The 14,355-nt window shown below is 29.1% G+C and overlaps 1 protein-coding gene across 5 annotated transcripts; it reads right to left on the bottom strand.

The window, feature by feature from the left end:
• Nucleotides 1-3,121: 3,121 nt before the first annotated feature.
• Nucleotides 3,122-10,118, bottom strand: LOC100306701 (ethylene-responsive transcription factor-like protein At4g13040). Of its 5 annotated transcripts, none has more exons than XM_006586159.4 (7): nt 9,814-10,118; nt 8,652-8,786; nt 8,411-8,541; nt 6,673-6,766; nt 4,725-4,908; nt 3,636-3,757; nt 3,122-3,550 (listed from the first exon to the last, which is right to left on the bottom strand). In XM_006586159.4, the coding sequence occupies exons 2-7, from the start codon at nt 8,692-8,694 to the stop codon at nt 3,426-3,428; spliced, it is 699 nt and encodes a 232-aa protein (XP_006586222.1). In that variant the 5' UTR covers nt 8,695-8,786; nt 9,814-10,118; the 3' UTR covers nt 3,122-3,425. The 5 variants fall into 5 exon arrangements, with proteins under 5 accessions (XP_006586222.1, XP_006586224.1, XP_003532270.1 ...); XM_006586161.4 differs by having other exon boundaries at nt 6,682-6,766; nt 9,814-10,117; XM_003532222.5 differs by having other exon boundaries at nt 4,725-4,905; nt 6,682-6,766; nt 9,814-10,114.
• Nucleotides 10,119-14,355: the final 4,237 nt, after the last annotated feature.

Genomic DNA, 14,355 nt, shown 5'->3' with positions numbered 1-14,355 from the left:
ACGATGAATTTGATTATTTAACGAATTTTATTTTAAACGGTCGTGGTCTATTTGAGTGTTTGAAGAAGGGCACTTGAACAGCTTCATGTGCTTTCTCCTTCATTTCCTTCTCCACTCACACAGCCTCAGTCACCTGCTTCTGGCCACTGAATTAGCCCTACAATGAGTTAGGAACCCTCCAATGGCAACATGCTTCAATATCAAACCTTGTAGGACCCACCCTCTCATTTCCACATCATCATTCATAATATTCTTGGGCAACACCCAAAGCAAATTGTAACCCAAGAAAAGATAAATATACGTAAAAAAAATGGTAAATGGTCTTTTTGCACATGTAAAAAATTCGGTGTTATTCCTATATTTTGAAATAAGTGGTCTTAATCCCTACTTTTTTAAAATGCAAAATGAAACTAATCTTTATGTTAGATCGAGTTATCCTCTCTTTTCTAAAAAAACTTTCCCAAAAAAAAAAATGAAACCTATGTCTATCCTCGATAGTCAATACTATTAATTTGTTTGATAATCCTGGTAATACTATTATTAGAGGATATACTTTTCATCTTTAATTATAAGATTATTTTCAGAAATTTATTTATCTTTTTTTATAAGATTTTTTTTTAATTTTTGGATGTATTAATTATTTTTTTCCTATATACTTTTAGTTAATTATTTTCTCTTTAAAGATTGATGAAAAATAATTAAGTTGATAGAAAAATATGAAAAAATAATTTTGAAATAATAATACAAATAATTGACATTTTAAATTTGATTAACTAAATTAACTGATCTTTGTTAAGAGATACGAATGAATTGAAAGACAGGAGAAAGTAAAAATTAGTAAGAGAAGTGTTTGTACAAGAAGGTAAGAAAAAGAATAGTAAATCAAACTTTACAACTATGCATGAATAATCAAAATTATTTCTATAATCTCATGCTCGCAATTTCCTTGAGGGAAAAAAGGAAAGAAATAGAAAAGAAAAATGAGTCTACTTTATTAAAAAAATTATCTTTTATTTCTTTATTTTTTATTTCTATTATTTATCCAAACAACACACTCACACGAAAGTGCAAAACACACAGAAATGACAGCAAGGAGTTTGTGAATTATATACAACATTGATATTATAACTTAAGTAACAATGAATCCTTTCCTAACAGAAAAGATGCAGATCCTCACAGAAAATATGGAAATAATATTAGAGAATTTTTGTACTTTTTATGGGATTTATATCTTTTTACATTTCATTTTAATTTAAAATTTTATCTTTTATTTATTTCATTATCCTTATTTTCATCCGTTAAATCAAACACACCTTAAGGATTCATTTGTTTTTCTTTTTCTTTTTCTTTCTGATGAATGGCAAGGCTTCTTTGTACTTATATTTTTTTTAAAAAAAAATTGTATTCTTCTCAAATACTATTATTTAAATTTAATCAATTTTATTTTTTATTCAAAATTCGATTGATCATATCAAATTATAGATTTAGGAATTATATGTCTTAATTCAAATAATTTATTTTCATAATTTGTTCCTCAGTTTCAAATTTATTATCTCTTTCATTTATTCCAATCTAAAAAAATAAAATTTCCATTGTTAAATATGAAGACATATCCCAACCTCATTGTTTAACGAGGATAATATTTTTATTTCTCATATATTTTTTTAATTTTATTATTAAAGTTTACTAAAAGTTAATGACACTCATGCGACGTATGAGAAATTTATTACTTACATATATCATTATGTTTTTTCAACTTAAAAATGTCTTTAAAAAAAAGCTTAAAATGTCTAAAAGGTTTAAGATAATTAGATAAATAAAAAATATAATCCAAAAAAATTATTTCTGTTTCACAAGTTAGGAAATAGTAGCTTTTGAAAAACATAAAAAAAAATAATATTAAAAACACTTTTAAAAAACTTATTAAAAAATCAAAAGCATCTTATATATATGTTTTTCTTGCACCGTACACTGAAATTTGTTGAGAAGGAATATAGAAAAAATATTTTTAGAAATAAATCGTCGTATCAATTTATTTACTAAAAGTATGAGATAATCTACCGACAAAACTAAAGATTTTCTTGTAAGTATAGGTTTACATCAAAATTCAACCTTGAATCTTACTTGTTTATGAAAGATTATTTCCATATGCATGTTTTTTTGGATGATATAGTTTTAATTGAAGAATTGTGAGAAAATGTTAACTATAAACTTGAGCATTGGAGATAAACATTAGAATCAAAAGATTTTCACTTTAGTAAGAATGAGATAGTGTATATGCATTATAATTTTAACAAAAAATAAGAGAAAAATTACTTGCAGGAAAAAATTGAAAAAAAAAAAACAATGTCATATACCACGTTTCTAACTTTAAGTATCTAGAATCAATATTACGAAATGATGAAAATATAAATAAAGATATCATACACAGAGGATACAAGCTGAGATTAAAATAGAAAAATGTATTAAAAGTTACTCGTGACTTGAAGTACCTACCAAACTAAAAAATAATGTTTACAACATTTATACTCTATGTAGTGAATGTTGGATTTTAAAGAGATAACAAATAGAAAAAAATGAATATTAAAATAAAAATATTAAGATGAACATGTAATCATACAAGAAGTGATTGAATATGAAATGATTAATATATAAAAAGATAATACTATAACACCTATTATTAAGGAAAAGATAACAAAAATCATCGGTTAGACATAAGGAAAAAAAGGCGAAGAAAAAAGTGTAGATTGTATAATTTTCAACCCTATGAAGAGGTAGAGGGAAACAAAAATGGACTTGAGCAGAAATGATTAAAAATGATCTCTTAATAAATAATGCCCTTGAAATTTTGGTTTTTAATCATGTTCAATAACACCGTGTGATCCATGCACCTAGTGGAATCAAACTATGGTTGCTGTTATAGCAATTTACTTAATATACAAATAGCATATGTGTAACCATCAACTCAGACATGAATTGTTACCATCAAGACCTACCCTTACCTTTCAAGTTTCAACCTTTCACTTAACCATGCAGGTAGAATATATTTATATTCATAGTTTATAAATTAAATATTTAAACATTATGAATATGGACAATGTAAGTTGAAAAAACAATTCAATTAACTGCTTGAGAAAAATTCATATATTCCCACCAAGTGGAAGAAGAAAATGGCGTTGCACTAGTTTGATGAAACTGATATAGAGTTCAACAGTTGGTAGTTGACACGTCTAACATTGAATGGACTCTTTATTGGGTTTAGGTATAGCAATTTGCATAAATTAAGGATAATCAATTCTATCAAGGTCTGACATAATGCTGCATTTTTCTACAATAAAAATGGATCTAGCATGATATTAGAGTTGAAGTGTTAGGACTAGAGGCTTTCCATCTTCACTCTTGGGTTATTTCCAGAATCATAATTTTCACGACACTGATGTTTCCTGCTCTGCATCTTCAATCACTCCTTGCTTAGTGTCCCAATCATCTTTGGACAGTGGAAGCATATCATGACTATTACCTGGTCCGGGACTAAGCCTTCTCTTGTGTTCTGCAAAAATGTGTGTGCAACTGTTAAAATATCAGGAAAAAGAAATCTTGGAAGACATAGGAAACGGTTCAAAGAGAAACATTACTTTTGCGTGTGATTGCTTGGCGAGTCATGGCCAAGAATTCGTCCCATTTAAATTTGCTCAAATCCCGCTTCTCTTCCTCGGGAAGCTCAAAATTGGGCTCTCTTCCACACATGAAAGCAGCCCTACAGATAAATAAAGGGATATAATCATACTAAGGTCATGGCTGACATGATATAGTAAATGAGAACTTGACCATTACAGTGCCAAATCTCTCACATTCTGCAATGGCAGGACACATTCTATGCCTTACAGATTTATAGTCCTTTTCATCAAGTCATTCAATTACTAACAATATTTTCTTTGAGCATTTTACCAGGGTTTTATGGTAGCTAGCCTGCACAATGAACTTTGCTAGAGTAGAAAAGTTAATGCAAAATAAGCTATGTGGACCACATTCAAAGCGACTATATGATCTTGCACAGTTTAATAATATACATGCATGTATAGAAAAATGTAAATGCATTCATCATGTACGGCATGCTCATTCAAACATTGTCAAAGTGGATAGAAAAAATAAAATTAACATGAACCTACCACAACAAACAAGTCCTTACATATAGATCAATCACCACCACTGGGAACCATGCACATACATGCAATCAAAATAGTAGAAGATTATAAGTAGCTTCCCTACTTTCTACGAAATAAAATCAAACAGTATAACACTGGAACACCAAAGAATGTTTGTCCGGAGGGAGTGTTCTTATCTCAAACCTAACACTCAGGGAATAAAAATAATGTGCTCAAAATTCAAACTAGGCCTTTTCTTTTTCAGCTACTGAATTCAATTCAGTTGGATTGCAGTAACTAAGAACTCCAAAAATAAATGATTATGAAGTGGAAAAAAAAGATCATATGTTAGGATATGGAATAGAGAAGGAATAGGGAACAGACAGTAAAAAAGCATCACTCCAAACTATACAAAGTATAAGATTGTTAGCACTCAAACAATGAGAACAGAACCAGGTAAACTGGCAGCTCATCAATTACAATTGAAAAGGCTTGCATATTCTCACTGTGACTTTGAGGCATCAAAAGGGACTGCTGTTAGTAATAAATATTCTATAATTATCAAATTCAAAGTACTACCTATCATATAAGTGAGCAGCTTCTTCTTGTGACCCGAGAGTCCCTAGATGGATCTGTTTCTTGTCCACCTTTATTGCTGCCTGCCACTTCATATTTTTGAAGTAGACACCCCTCATTATGCATTGTTCTTGATTGTGCAAATTCTTTCTTCTATGTCGCTTTCTGCGTTTAATAGGAGGTCCTGCTAAATCAGGGTAAAAGAGGTAATGGACATTACAGACATAAATAAAAAGGTCAACAGAAAATTTAATGATACCCTAAAAGAATGAGAAAAGTAAAATAGAGTTATTTTGCTTGAGAAATATTTTCTATGTACATTGCTTGTTTTCAATAATAATTACAAAAATATCACTATTTTTTCACTTTATTTATTGTGTAGGAAATGGTGAAATTAGCATTCTATTAGTTTCACCATTTCCAATGCAAATCTTTGAAATAAGGTAGTGAAAACAAAGTGGCAATTTTGTAATTATTATCAACAAGGAATGAAAGCAGAAAATATTTTCTCAAATTAAATAGACCCTAAATGTGTCTTTGTTGAATTGAAATATGCCCCCAATCAAACTAACGTCCATCATAAACTTTTTTACATTCAGTTTCTTTCTGGCAATTTAACCATGATGTACTGCATGATAGCAAGGATCATGGAAATAGATAGGGAGCACAAGGTCCAAGGTCACATGCCAGCAGGTCATAACCCATAGCTTTAGTTAGTCACACATACTGAATATATACAGGATGTGCACTAGAGAATTGATTACTCATTCTTTATTGCTGATTCTAATTGTTAAGAGTTTTGTGTAAAATGATATACCAAAACAACGCATTTCAGTGAATATTCATCGTACTAATGAAATGATTAGACAATGGATCAATGAAGCACTTGTTGATGACCAACTGTTGATACCTAGAATAGAATATATGGAAACTTCTGAAAATTTCTACTACTAACATCAAATTAGGTAGGCTTTTCCTCAAGATACATGAAACATTAATGAAAACAATAGCACAAGTCCTTCTCACCTAATCAAGTGTAATCATTTGTTTTTTTATATACTTAAATTTAGGAGGAGGGGGTGGCGCCCCAATCCAAGGCCCAAAGCCTCTTGGCTTATATTTACCTCAGCAGGTTTTGTCAGTGTAATCATGCGTAATCTATGAATACAGTTTTTAACCACCATATAGGCCCTCCACCATGCATCATCAAAGTTTTGTATGAGAGGTTCTAAAAAAAAAGTTTTGTATGAGTATAGTGCACAATGTTGTTCATACATAACTTTGATCTGTGGGAAAGCTCCCACAAATTAATTGGGTAAGCTGACTTGAACAGGCCTAAAGTGATTCCATTAAGACTAAGATTTTTACTTCATACCAAACTCTGTTGTTATATTTTCATGTCATGTTAGTTTAATTATCATTATGTCAACTTTGTTTGATGTATAAATTTTTTCAGGTTGTTAAGCTAAAAGACAATAGCTGTAATAGTATATTTGGAGCTACATATTTTAGGTATTGATTTGATTTGATTTTGAAAATACAATCTTATCTAAGTATATTAAAAGGAGTCAAATATGTTAGGAATTGAATGTGTTTTGATTTTAGTTTCAATTGTTCGAGTTGACATTTTTTCCCTTATTAGTTAAGGCATTTAACTTATTTTAAGGGTGATAAGGTAAATTATTAATATAAAGTCAATTCAATTCATCTTTTCTGTGTTCCAAACAATAAATTTGATTGGTAAATCAATTGAAATCCTATTCTTTTATAATGAGCTCCAAACATGAAAATTGATTTCTAATTCAAAACAATGAAAATCACATCAAATCATTTCGAATTTAATAATTCCAAGCATATCCACAAGGAAATATTATCATTTTACTAAAATCAGTTTAGTCATTATAAACTGAACCAGACATAAACAAAAAACATGAAAAAATTAGCCTCTTACGTGACAAACCTGTAATTTGTTGAATAAGCTGCTCTTTCGATGAGCTAGAACCAGAAGCATTTGATGATCCCGGTTCTTCTTGCACAACATTATTCTGGTAAAAATAAAACAGTTTATTGTAAGTTCTATGCTATCTATGATTTAAATAACAGATAGATGGTACCAAGGGCAAAACTTTCTAATTTTATCAACTTAGTAAAAATCTATTTGAATCGCATATTCACATGTACTCCACAAATGCTAATTCATCAACCTGTTCATGGAAATCAATCTAAAATCTTCTTGATTCTAGCATTGAAACATAGAGCCCTGTGGTATCAATTGATCAATGTAGCTACCCCACAAATTGGGATAAGGCTTCATGACAGTGGTGTTCATTGTTGTTGATCCAAGCAAAAGCAGATCACAACACAATAATAATTATCCTGGGGAGAAATGGGAATACTTATGCAACCAGAAATGGGAGAGAAGGAAAAATATATCTTTCGTTTAGTCAATGGTTTTTCAGTCACAAGGAACATTGATTCTGCAAGCTACAGACATGTCCTAATCTTTCCTGAAAATCAGAGGAGTCTAGTTAGACTCACATACCTTGCTATTTTCAAACTCAAATGAAATATTGGCCAACCATTTTATCCAATATGTAACAACAGTTGGGACTGGTAACTTCTACCTTCTACGTTCTTTTTTATTAATGTTTTTTTAATATACAAAGAATTTACAAAGAAAAGGAGAGATGCAAATGCAAGAGGACAAGCAATCCTCAAAAAATACACCAAGAACGAAAGGAAACAAAAAAAAACTATGAACATGAAATATGTAATACAACATGTCAATCTCTCTGTATATCTACCAAAGACACTCCCAAAAAGGACCATTAGCAGGACACCACAAATTGATCCCAAATTAACTCAAGAGGCAACAATCAACCAGTAAAAATTGTAGCATTTCTTTCCAACTAGATACACCAAATAACTGCAAATTGAGAACAGCACTAAAGCCTTTGAGAATCTCTATTGGTTCCACGTCCTCTAAAATTAACAATTGAAAAGTATTTTCAGAATCAGTCAGCGCATTACACAATAATTAGGAGATAAAGCATTTAGACGTCTTTGAGTCGCTGGTATTAATCTGGTTTAGAAAGAATCACCACTGGGAGATGAAGTGAGAAACTGGAAGATTTGAAGAAAATAAACCCAAGATAAATTTGAATAGTTGGACCATCAGGTTTATCCAACTAATTAGCCAAAATGTCAGAGAAAAGAAAAAAGAAAGGGAATTGCCAACCACTTAGCTATTGGGCATACCCATGCTGAAGAAATGGAGATAATAACACATAAAGATGAATGTTTATGATCAGAACAAATCATTATTTGAAAGCTGTTATTGAAATTGAATTGAGCAACTCTCATTGGTCGAATTCTCAATTATTGAAACATTTTCAAAGGAAATAGACAATGGCAAAACAGATGTCAAAGTTTTTTGCCGACCTGTTCTTTCAATTGAATTTTCAGTAATGTAACAAAAACAAAATATAGTAAAAGTTCATTATCATTTTCAAGAATAAATGTTTGAATGATTCTGATATATAGTTCATTGAAATGGAATGCTAAATACTAAAAGATTCCCTAAACAGATACCAAGACCAAAAACCTCAGAAGTACTTTTATAGGAAAAATAAATGAAGCATAAAAAAAGCATGTATATAATTATTTATCACTATTAATCTTGTTCATACACTGTCCGGGTTGGTTGCATCATCAGAAAGCGCAGGCTGTTCACTCTTAGGTTTAGCTTGCTGGTTTGAATTTTCAAAACCAGAAAGATTCTCACAATATAGAGGAAGTGGTGTGACAAAGGAACTGTTTCCTGAAATAGGAAAATATATTGGAAAACAATGTCAGTTGAGTTTAAGATACAATTCACATCAATATTCTCCATACCAATGGATAGAAACATGTTTACCAACCACCATTTACCTGAGCACAGTCCCAAAAGTCTGCGCCTTCTCAAACTTACCATTGTCAGTTCAAGTTTTCTTACCAAGTCATCAAAGCACAGTGATTAACTTCCTATGATACCAACTTTTTCCATCAATTTAGCAGGAAGAGTACCTACAAATAGAATAGTTTAAGGCAATGAGAATGACAAGTTAGACCTATAACTATAAGGGAAGAAGACAGTTCCAAAATCAGTTCCATATTGTGAAACCGAATAATATCATGTCAGATATCCAAATATTTACTATCAAGTCAAAAAAATAATTTGCAGCCAATGAGTAAAAGACAAAAGGTGTGTTAGAAGGATGCACATGACTATTTATGCTACAAAAGGAAATGATCTGTTCCTAGTTCTGGACCAGAAATAAATAGATAATCATCAGAAGTTATCAGTAAAGAAGGAAAACACTGATTACACATTCAGAACTAGATCCTAACAATACAAGATTTAGCTAATCATCCTGCTTTGACTTTTATGCAGTGCAAACAAAGTGATCTTGCTATTCATGCTAGGACCACCTTAGCCAAACTCATCCATAAACAAACATACACAAATGCAGAGAAACCTTGATCATGATGATACAATTTCAACCACTGTTGCCGACAACAAACCTTATAAACAATTGTTTAAATCAGCAATCCGATTTTATCATAACAACGTATCACCAACCCCTTCAAAGCTGAAAGATGATAAACCATTTCAAAGAAAAAAAAAATTTAAAACAAAGTTGATAATATCATGGTTTTCACAAGAAAACTCCCCCACAGGGCCACAACATTAAATGGAATCCAATTTTGGAAACAAAAATCACGAAAATAAGCCAAGTCTTTCTCCTCGGGTGGAAGTCAACCACATCAACCTACCACCTTTCTTGGAAGGGGGTGGTGACAGAGAAGACAAACCCATTTGACCACACACATACACAAGAAAATTCAAGACACCCAGAAAAGCCAACAAGAGATAAAGACCAAGTCTTTGGCCTCTAGACCAGTCAACTGAAAATGCCCATGACCAGAAATCTCATCATCACACACCAAAGAGGAAAAACTGAAGGACCCTCCAGAAAGACATAGGCAAGAACAGACAAAAAAAAAAGGCATAGAAAGATGAACAACAAGCCATTGTTGTTGACAAATATACCTGAAAAGGGTGGGAACACAGAAGAGAGAAGGGGTGAGAAATCTGAGGGAAAAGGCAAGAGAAGGAGAATTATGTGAATTTTGGGGAATACAAGGTGGTGAGTGTGGTAAGAGATAATGTGTGTTGTGTTGTGGCTCATGCATCTACCACCTTTTGATTTTGTTTTTGTTTTCTCCCTCTTTCTTTCCTGTGTGTGTATAAAAGAGAGAAGGGAAGGGTGGTAAGGTATAATGGTATGATGGTTGTGGACAGAGAAAGTCTTTGTAGAGAGAGAAAGAGAGGGTTGAAAAATTAGAATGAGAACGTAACTACTAGCTGCTGAGTACTTTATTAAGCGTTCAATGTCAATGCTACCCTTTAAAGAGCCAACAAATACCACTGGGTTAGTTACGTTTGAGACATTGCTCTTTTCCCATATTGCCCTCACACCTATATTACCTATTTATTTCCATTATTGTACAACAACACTTCACTGAGCTTGTACTGTAGTGGCTGTTTTTTTGGTGTTTTTCCGAACTTTACTCCACCTTAACGAGTAGTACTCGTTGACTAGTCAATGATTATCAAAATTCAAAACTCACCACACTCTTAACAAAACAAAAATGAATAAATGTTGGCGTCTTGCAAAGGAATGTTAAGATATCTGATTGAGCATTTATTTATTAAATGAGTGTAACTTAATTGATGGAATAAAATATGTGAATTGTTATAAAAAAAATTATATTTATCTTTGATTTTTATTGATAAAAAAATTATAAGTGAAATTGAATCCAAAGTTCTTACCTAAAACATTAATGTTAACCTTCTAATTCTAAATGAAATTAAAAACAAGAGAGACATTATTAAACCTAACTAATAAGATTTTTTACAAACATCAGTTATTAATAAAAATGACAGATATTTTATACTTGTAACTTTTACAAAAGAGATATTTCATATTTATAACATGATTAGCTTAAAATTTGACTATTTGTTTTCTTGTTATTTTTAATATTTTTATGATAAAAAATAAGTTTTAACAAATGCACTGCATATTCTAAAATGTGAAAAATAAAGGTTTTGTTGTTATAATTATTAAAGGAAAGACGGAAACTAATACAGGATTAATGATATTGGAATATTTAATTTGTATGTTGTAACTTGTATCATAGGGATTAGATTATTATGGGCATGATTTTTATTTTCCTATACCACAATTAAATAATCAAGAGTTTGTATATAATATTTATATTATATTTATAGAGTTTAATGTCTATGTATTTACAGTGTAAAATAATTTTATATTATTATTTAATCATAAATTATCATTTAAATGACTTTAAAATAATTATTTTAAAAGTCAACAAACTTATCATACATGATAAGTTGTAATTGGATGATTGTATAAAAAAAAAAACTTATCATACATGATAGTACCCATGAGATTGTAGGAATAAATTTGGAAGAAATGTTTTTTTTAGATTATATAAAAAGTTATATTAACAATTTTATTAATTTTTTTATATTATTGAAAAAATAAATAAAATCAATTCACATGTTTATAATAAAGAACTTATTTATTAATTAGAAATAACAAAAGATAATTGAAAGTGATTAGTTTTAAATAAAACTATAAAATAAAATTTGACAATATTATTCTCCCAAAGCCAAAGAAGTTTATCCCCAATCAATTAATAATATTATTAATTTCTTATATTATTGAAAATAGATAAAATCAATTAAAATGTCTACAATATATAACTTATTTATTAATATGAAATAATAGAATATAATTGAATTGAATACTTTTTAAATACAATTATAAAATTAATTTTGACAATATTATTCTTTTAGAGTCAAAGAAGTTTGTATAAACAAATAAACTGCCCAACAAACCCCAATTTTCTTTTATCAAAATAACTAATATAGATTATTCCATTATAATCACTTTTATGAATATCAATAATTTTACATTCTATACAAAAAAATGATTGATAACAAAATTAAATAAATGTAAATCTAATTATCACATACTTAAATGATTAAAAAGTCAACATAATATTATATTCACGTTTATTTGTGTCAAATTTAATCAGATATCACATTATCTGATAAAAAATTTTTTAAACAATGTACGTTAGTAAATATAAATTTAATTATTTGATTTCAAATATTCTTAATTTCAGTAATACATTTATAACATCTTTTAAAAGTTGATAACAATTTTTAAATAATTAAAATCCTTTAATTTGAAATTACTAATTTACACGCAACTATTCTTAATTTTAAAAATGTATATATAGTGTTTTTAAAATTTTAAGAAAGTGTTTATAATAATTTTTAGATAATTGAAATTATCATTTTGAATTCTAACTATTCTCAATTTCAAGGAACCTGTCATAACATAATATAAAATTTTGAATTTCAACAAAGTATTTTTATGGTCATTATAAATAATTCAAATAAGTAAACTTAAAATTATTAATTTAACCCATAACATTTTAAATTTCAATAAAATATTTATAAAATTATTAAATTCAATTTAACTATTTCATCTTAATAATTTTTAGTTTCAAAAGGCATTTATTAAAAAAATATAATTTTAGGAAAGGATTTATAAAGTTTCAAATAATTAAAGTTAATAAATATAAAATACTATTTTCAGTTTTTGTATATATAAAAATTAAATCTTACTTTTGATTGTATCTTAAAATGCATATAAAACTTGTTTTTTATAATAAAATAAATAATGAATAAAAATACTTTTATTATTTGAAAAATAAATAATACAAATTACACAATAAATTTAATCCACAATTTATATTTATGGGACTATATTAACATTCAATCGATAAAATATGGTAAACATAAATAAAATAAAGTAAAAAGTCACCTGCATAAGTTATTTATCTAAGTGTTTTTTTTTCTTATTTTTTTGTCTTTTTCAATCTAGATAAACTAACTACGTACAATTAGTTTTAAATTATGTCACCTATTTTAAATATTTCATAGATTAATTTTTTGTAAAAAAAATACTATTTGACTTCTTTAAAATAAATTAATTTAAAATAAACTAACAAGATATGTAAAATAAAATTTTCTTTTTTATAAATTAATATAAAAAACAAATAATTGTGTTAAAAAAACTGGTTCAAGAGAACCGATTTCATAATTGTGTTAAAAAAAACAAAGAAATGTTTAAAAATCGGTTGCTATAATATTTTTTTGATGTATTATTTGAATAAATAAATAACTGACCAAAGTCAGTTGAGTCATTTTAAAACCTAAGTCTGTTAATTTATTTTGAACTCTGATATTTATTAGTTTGTTTGAAAAATAAGTTGTCTCAATCTATTTATTTATAAATTCTGACATAAAAAATAAGCGGTGAAACTATTACACTATTACACAAGAAATGAGATTCCATTATAATTTGGATGACAAGGATAAAAAGTGAGGCATGGTAGGAATCCACATTTACGATTCATTATCAGTCTTATTTTCAAAAGGAAACAACAATTAAGGCGCAGACTACCTTGCACAGATCTGCGGTGTACCACCGCCATACACGACTTTATCGGCACCAATTCCTCTTCTCAGACTATGCATGCACCAAACTTTGTTGTTCACATCAGATCTGGAACCCTCGTTTTACCCTTGTTGTCGATTAATGAGCACCACCACGCGCAGGGGTTGTGTTGTTGTCGTACGTCATTGTCGATTAACATTCTTTTAGTTGTTCAGAAATCAAAGCACCGACGGCTTCCGATGACTGTAGGGAAATGACGGCTTCCACCATAAAAGTCATCTTCGCCTATAGACTTTTTCAAAACTTAAAAGAAAGTTTCGTTCAAGATGTTTTGTTAGTTCTATTTGTCTCTGATCTTGTCTTCAAATCTTTGTATAGGATTCAAGTGAGTTATGTTGGTTGTGAGATAATTACTACTTTTTTCTTTTTTTACAGGAGGGAGAAAAGGTAAGTGTCTTTTCTTTCCCAAAAAGGTTTTGACACTCTCTGAAACGTGTTATGCTACTATGCTTACACCAACTTCAATCTTCTCCTTGTACTAGACCTTGATTTGAAGTTTGTTTTTGATCCAGGGTTATACTTACACTTTGAAAATCCTTGCTTTTCATTAAATGCTTGAAATTAAATTCAAACAATAGAGCTTATTCGAAAAATACAAGGAATATCATAGTAAGGTTATACGAGAAAAAGTATAAGTAGTTAACCTTAACATTCAAACTTTATAGAATAATTAAAGAGCTCAAGCGAGTGCTCGGTTTGGAGGAAGAAAAACTATTGAAAATATAAATATTTAAGTGTCAGTTTTCTTAAGAAGTGTTGGACGAAAACAACGTGTTGAAAGTGGAATATTTTATGAAAAGCTTTAGACAGACACATCTTTTTCATATAGGGCTTTGGACGCTTAGCATTTTATAAAATCCACTTTAGGGCATTAGATGCTAGCTATTTAAAACAAGTTTTTCGCGTCTAAGGTAAGAATGATTATACCTGTAACGCTGTTGGATGCGTGTTTTTCCTACATAGTTCAATAAACC

This window comes from Glycine max, chromosome 8 (genome assembly GCF_000004515.6).
Source record: "Glycine max cultivar Williams 82 chromosome 8, Glycine_max_v4.0, whole genome shotgun sequence".
NCBI classification, from domain to species: Eukaryota; Viridiplantae; Streptophyta; class Magnoliopsida; order Fabales; family Fabaceae; genus Glycine; species Glycine max.
Note: the sequence above shows the minus strand (reverse complement) of the source record. Positions and strands in the feature narration are given on the sequence as shown.

Excerpts from the sequence above, each read along its gene's own strand:
- LOC100306701 (XM_006586159.4), bottom strand. The coding sequence starts at position 8,694 with ATGGTAAGTTTGAGAAGGCGCAGACTTTTGGGACTGTGCTCAG. Across the intron at positions 3,758-4,724 it reads GCTGCTCACTTATATGATAG|GGCTGCTTTCATGTGTGGAA; the intron begins GTAGTACTTTGA and ends ATTTATCTGTAG. Across the intron at positions 3,551-3,635 it reads CCAAGCAATCACACGCAAAA|AACACAAGAGAAGGCTTAGT; the intron begins GTAATGTTTCTC and ends ACATTTTTGCAG.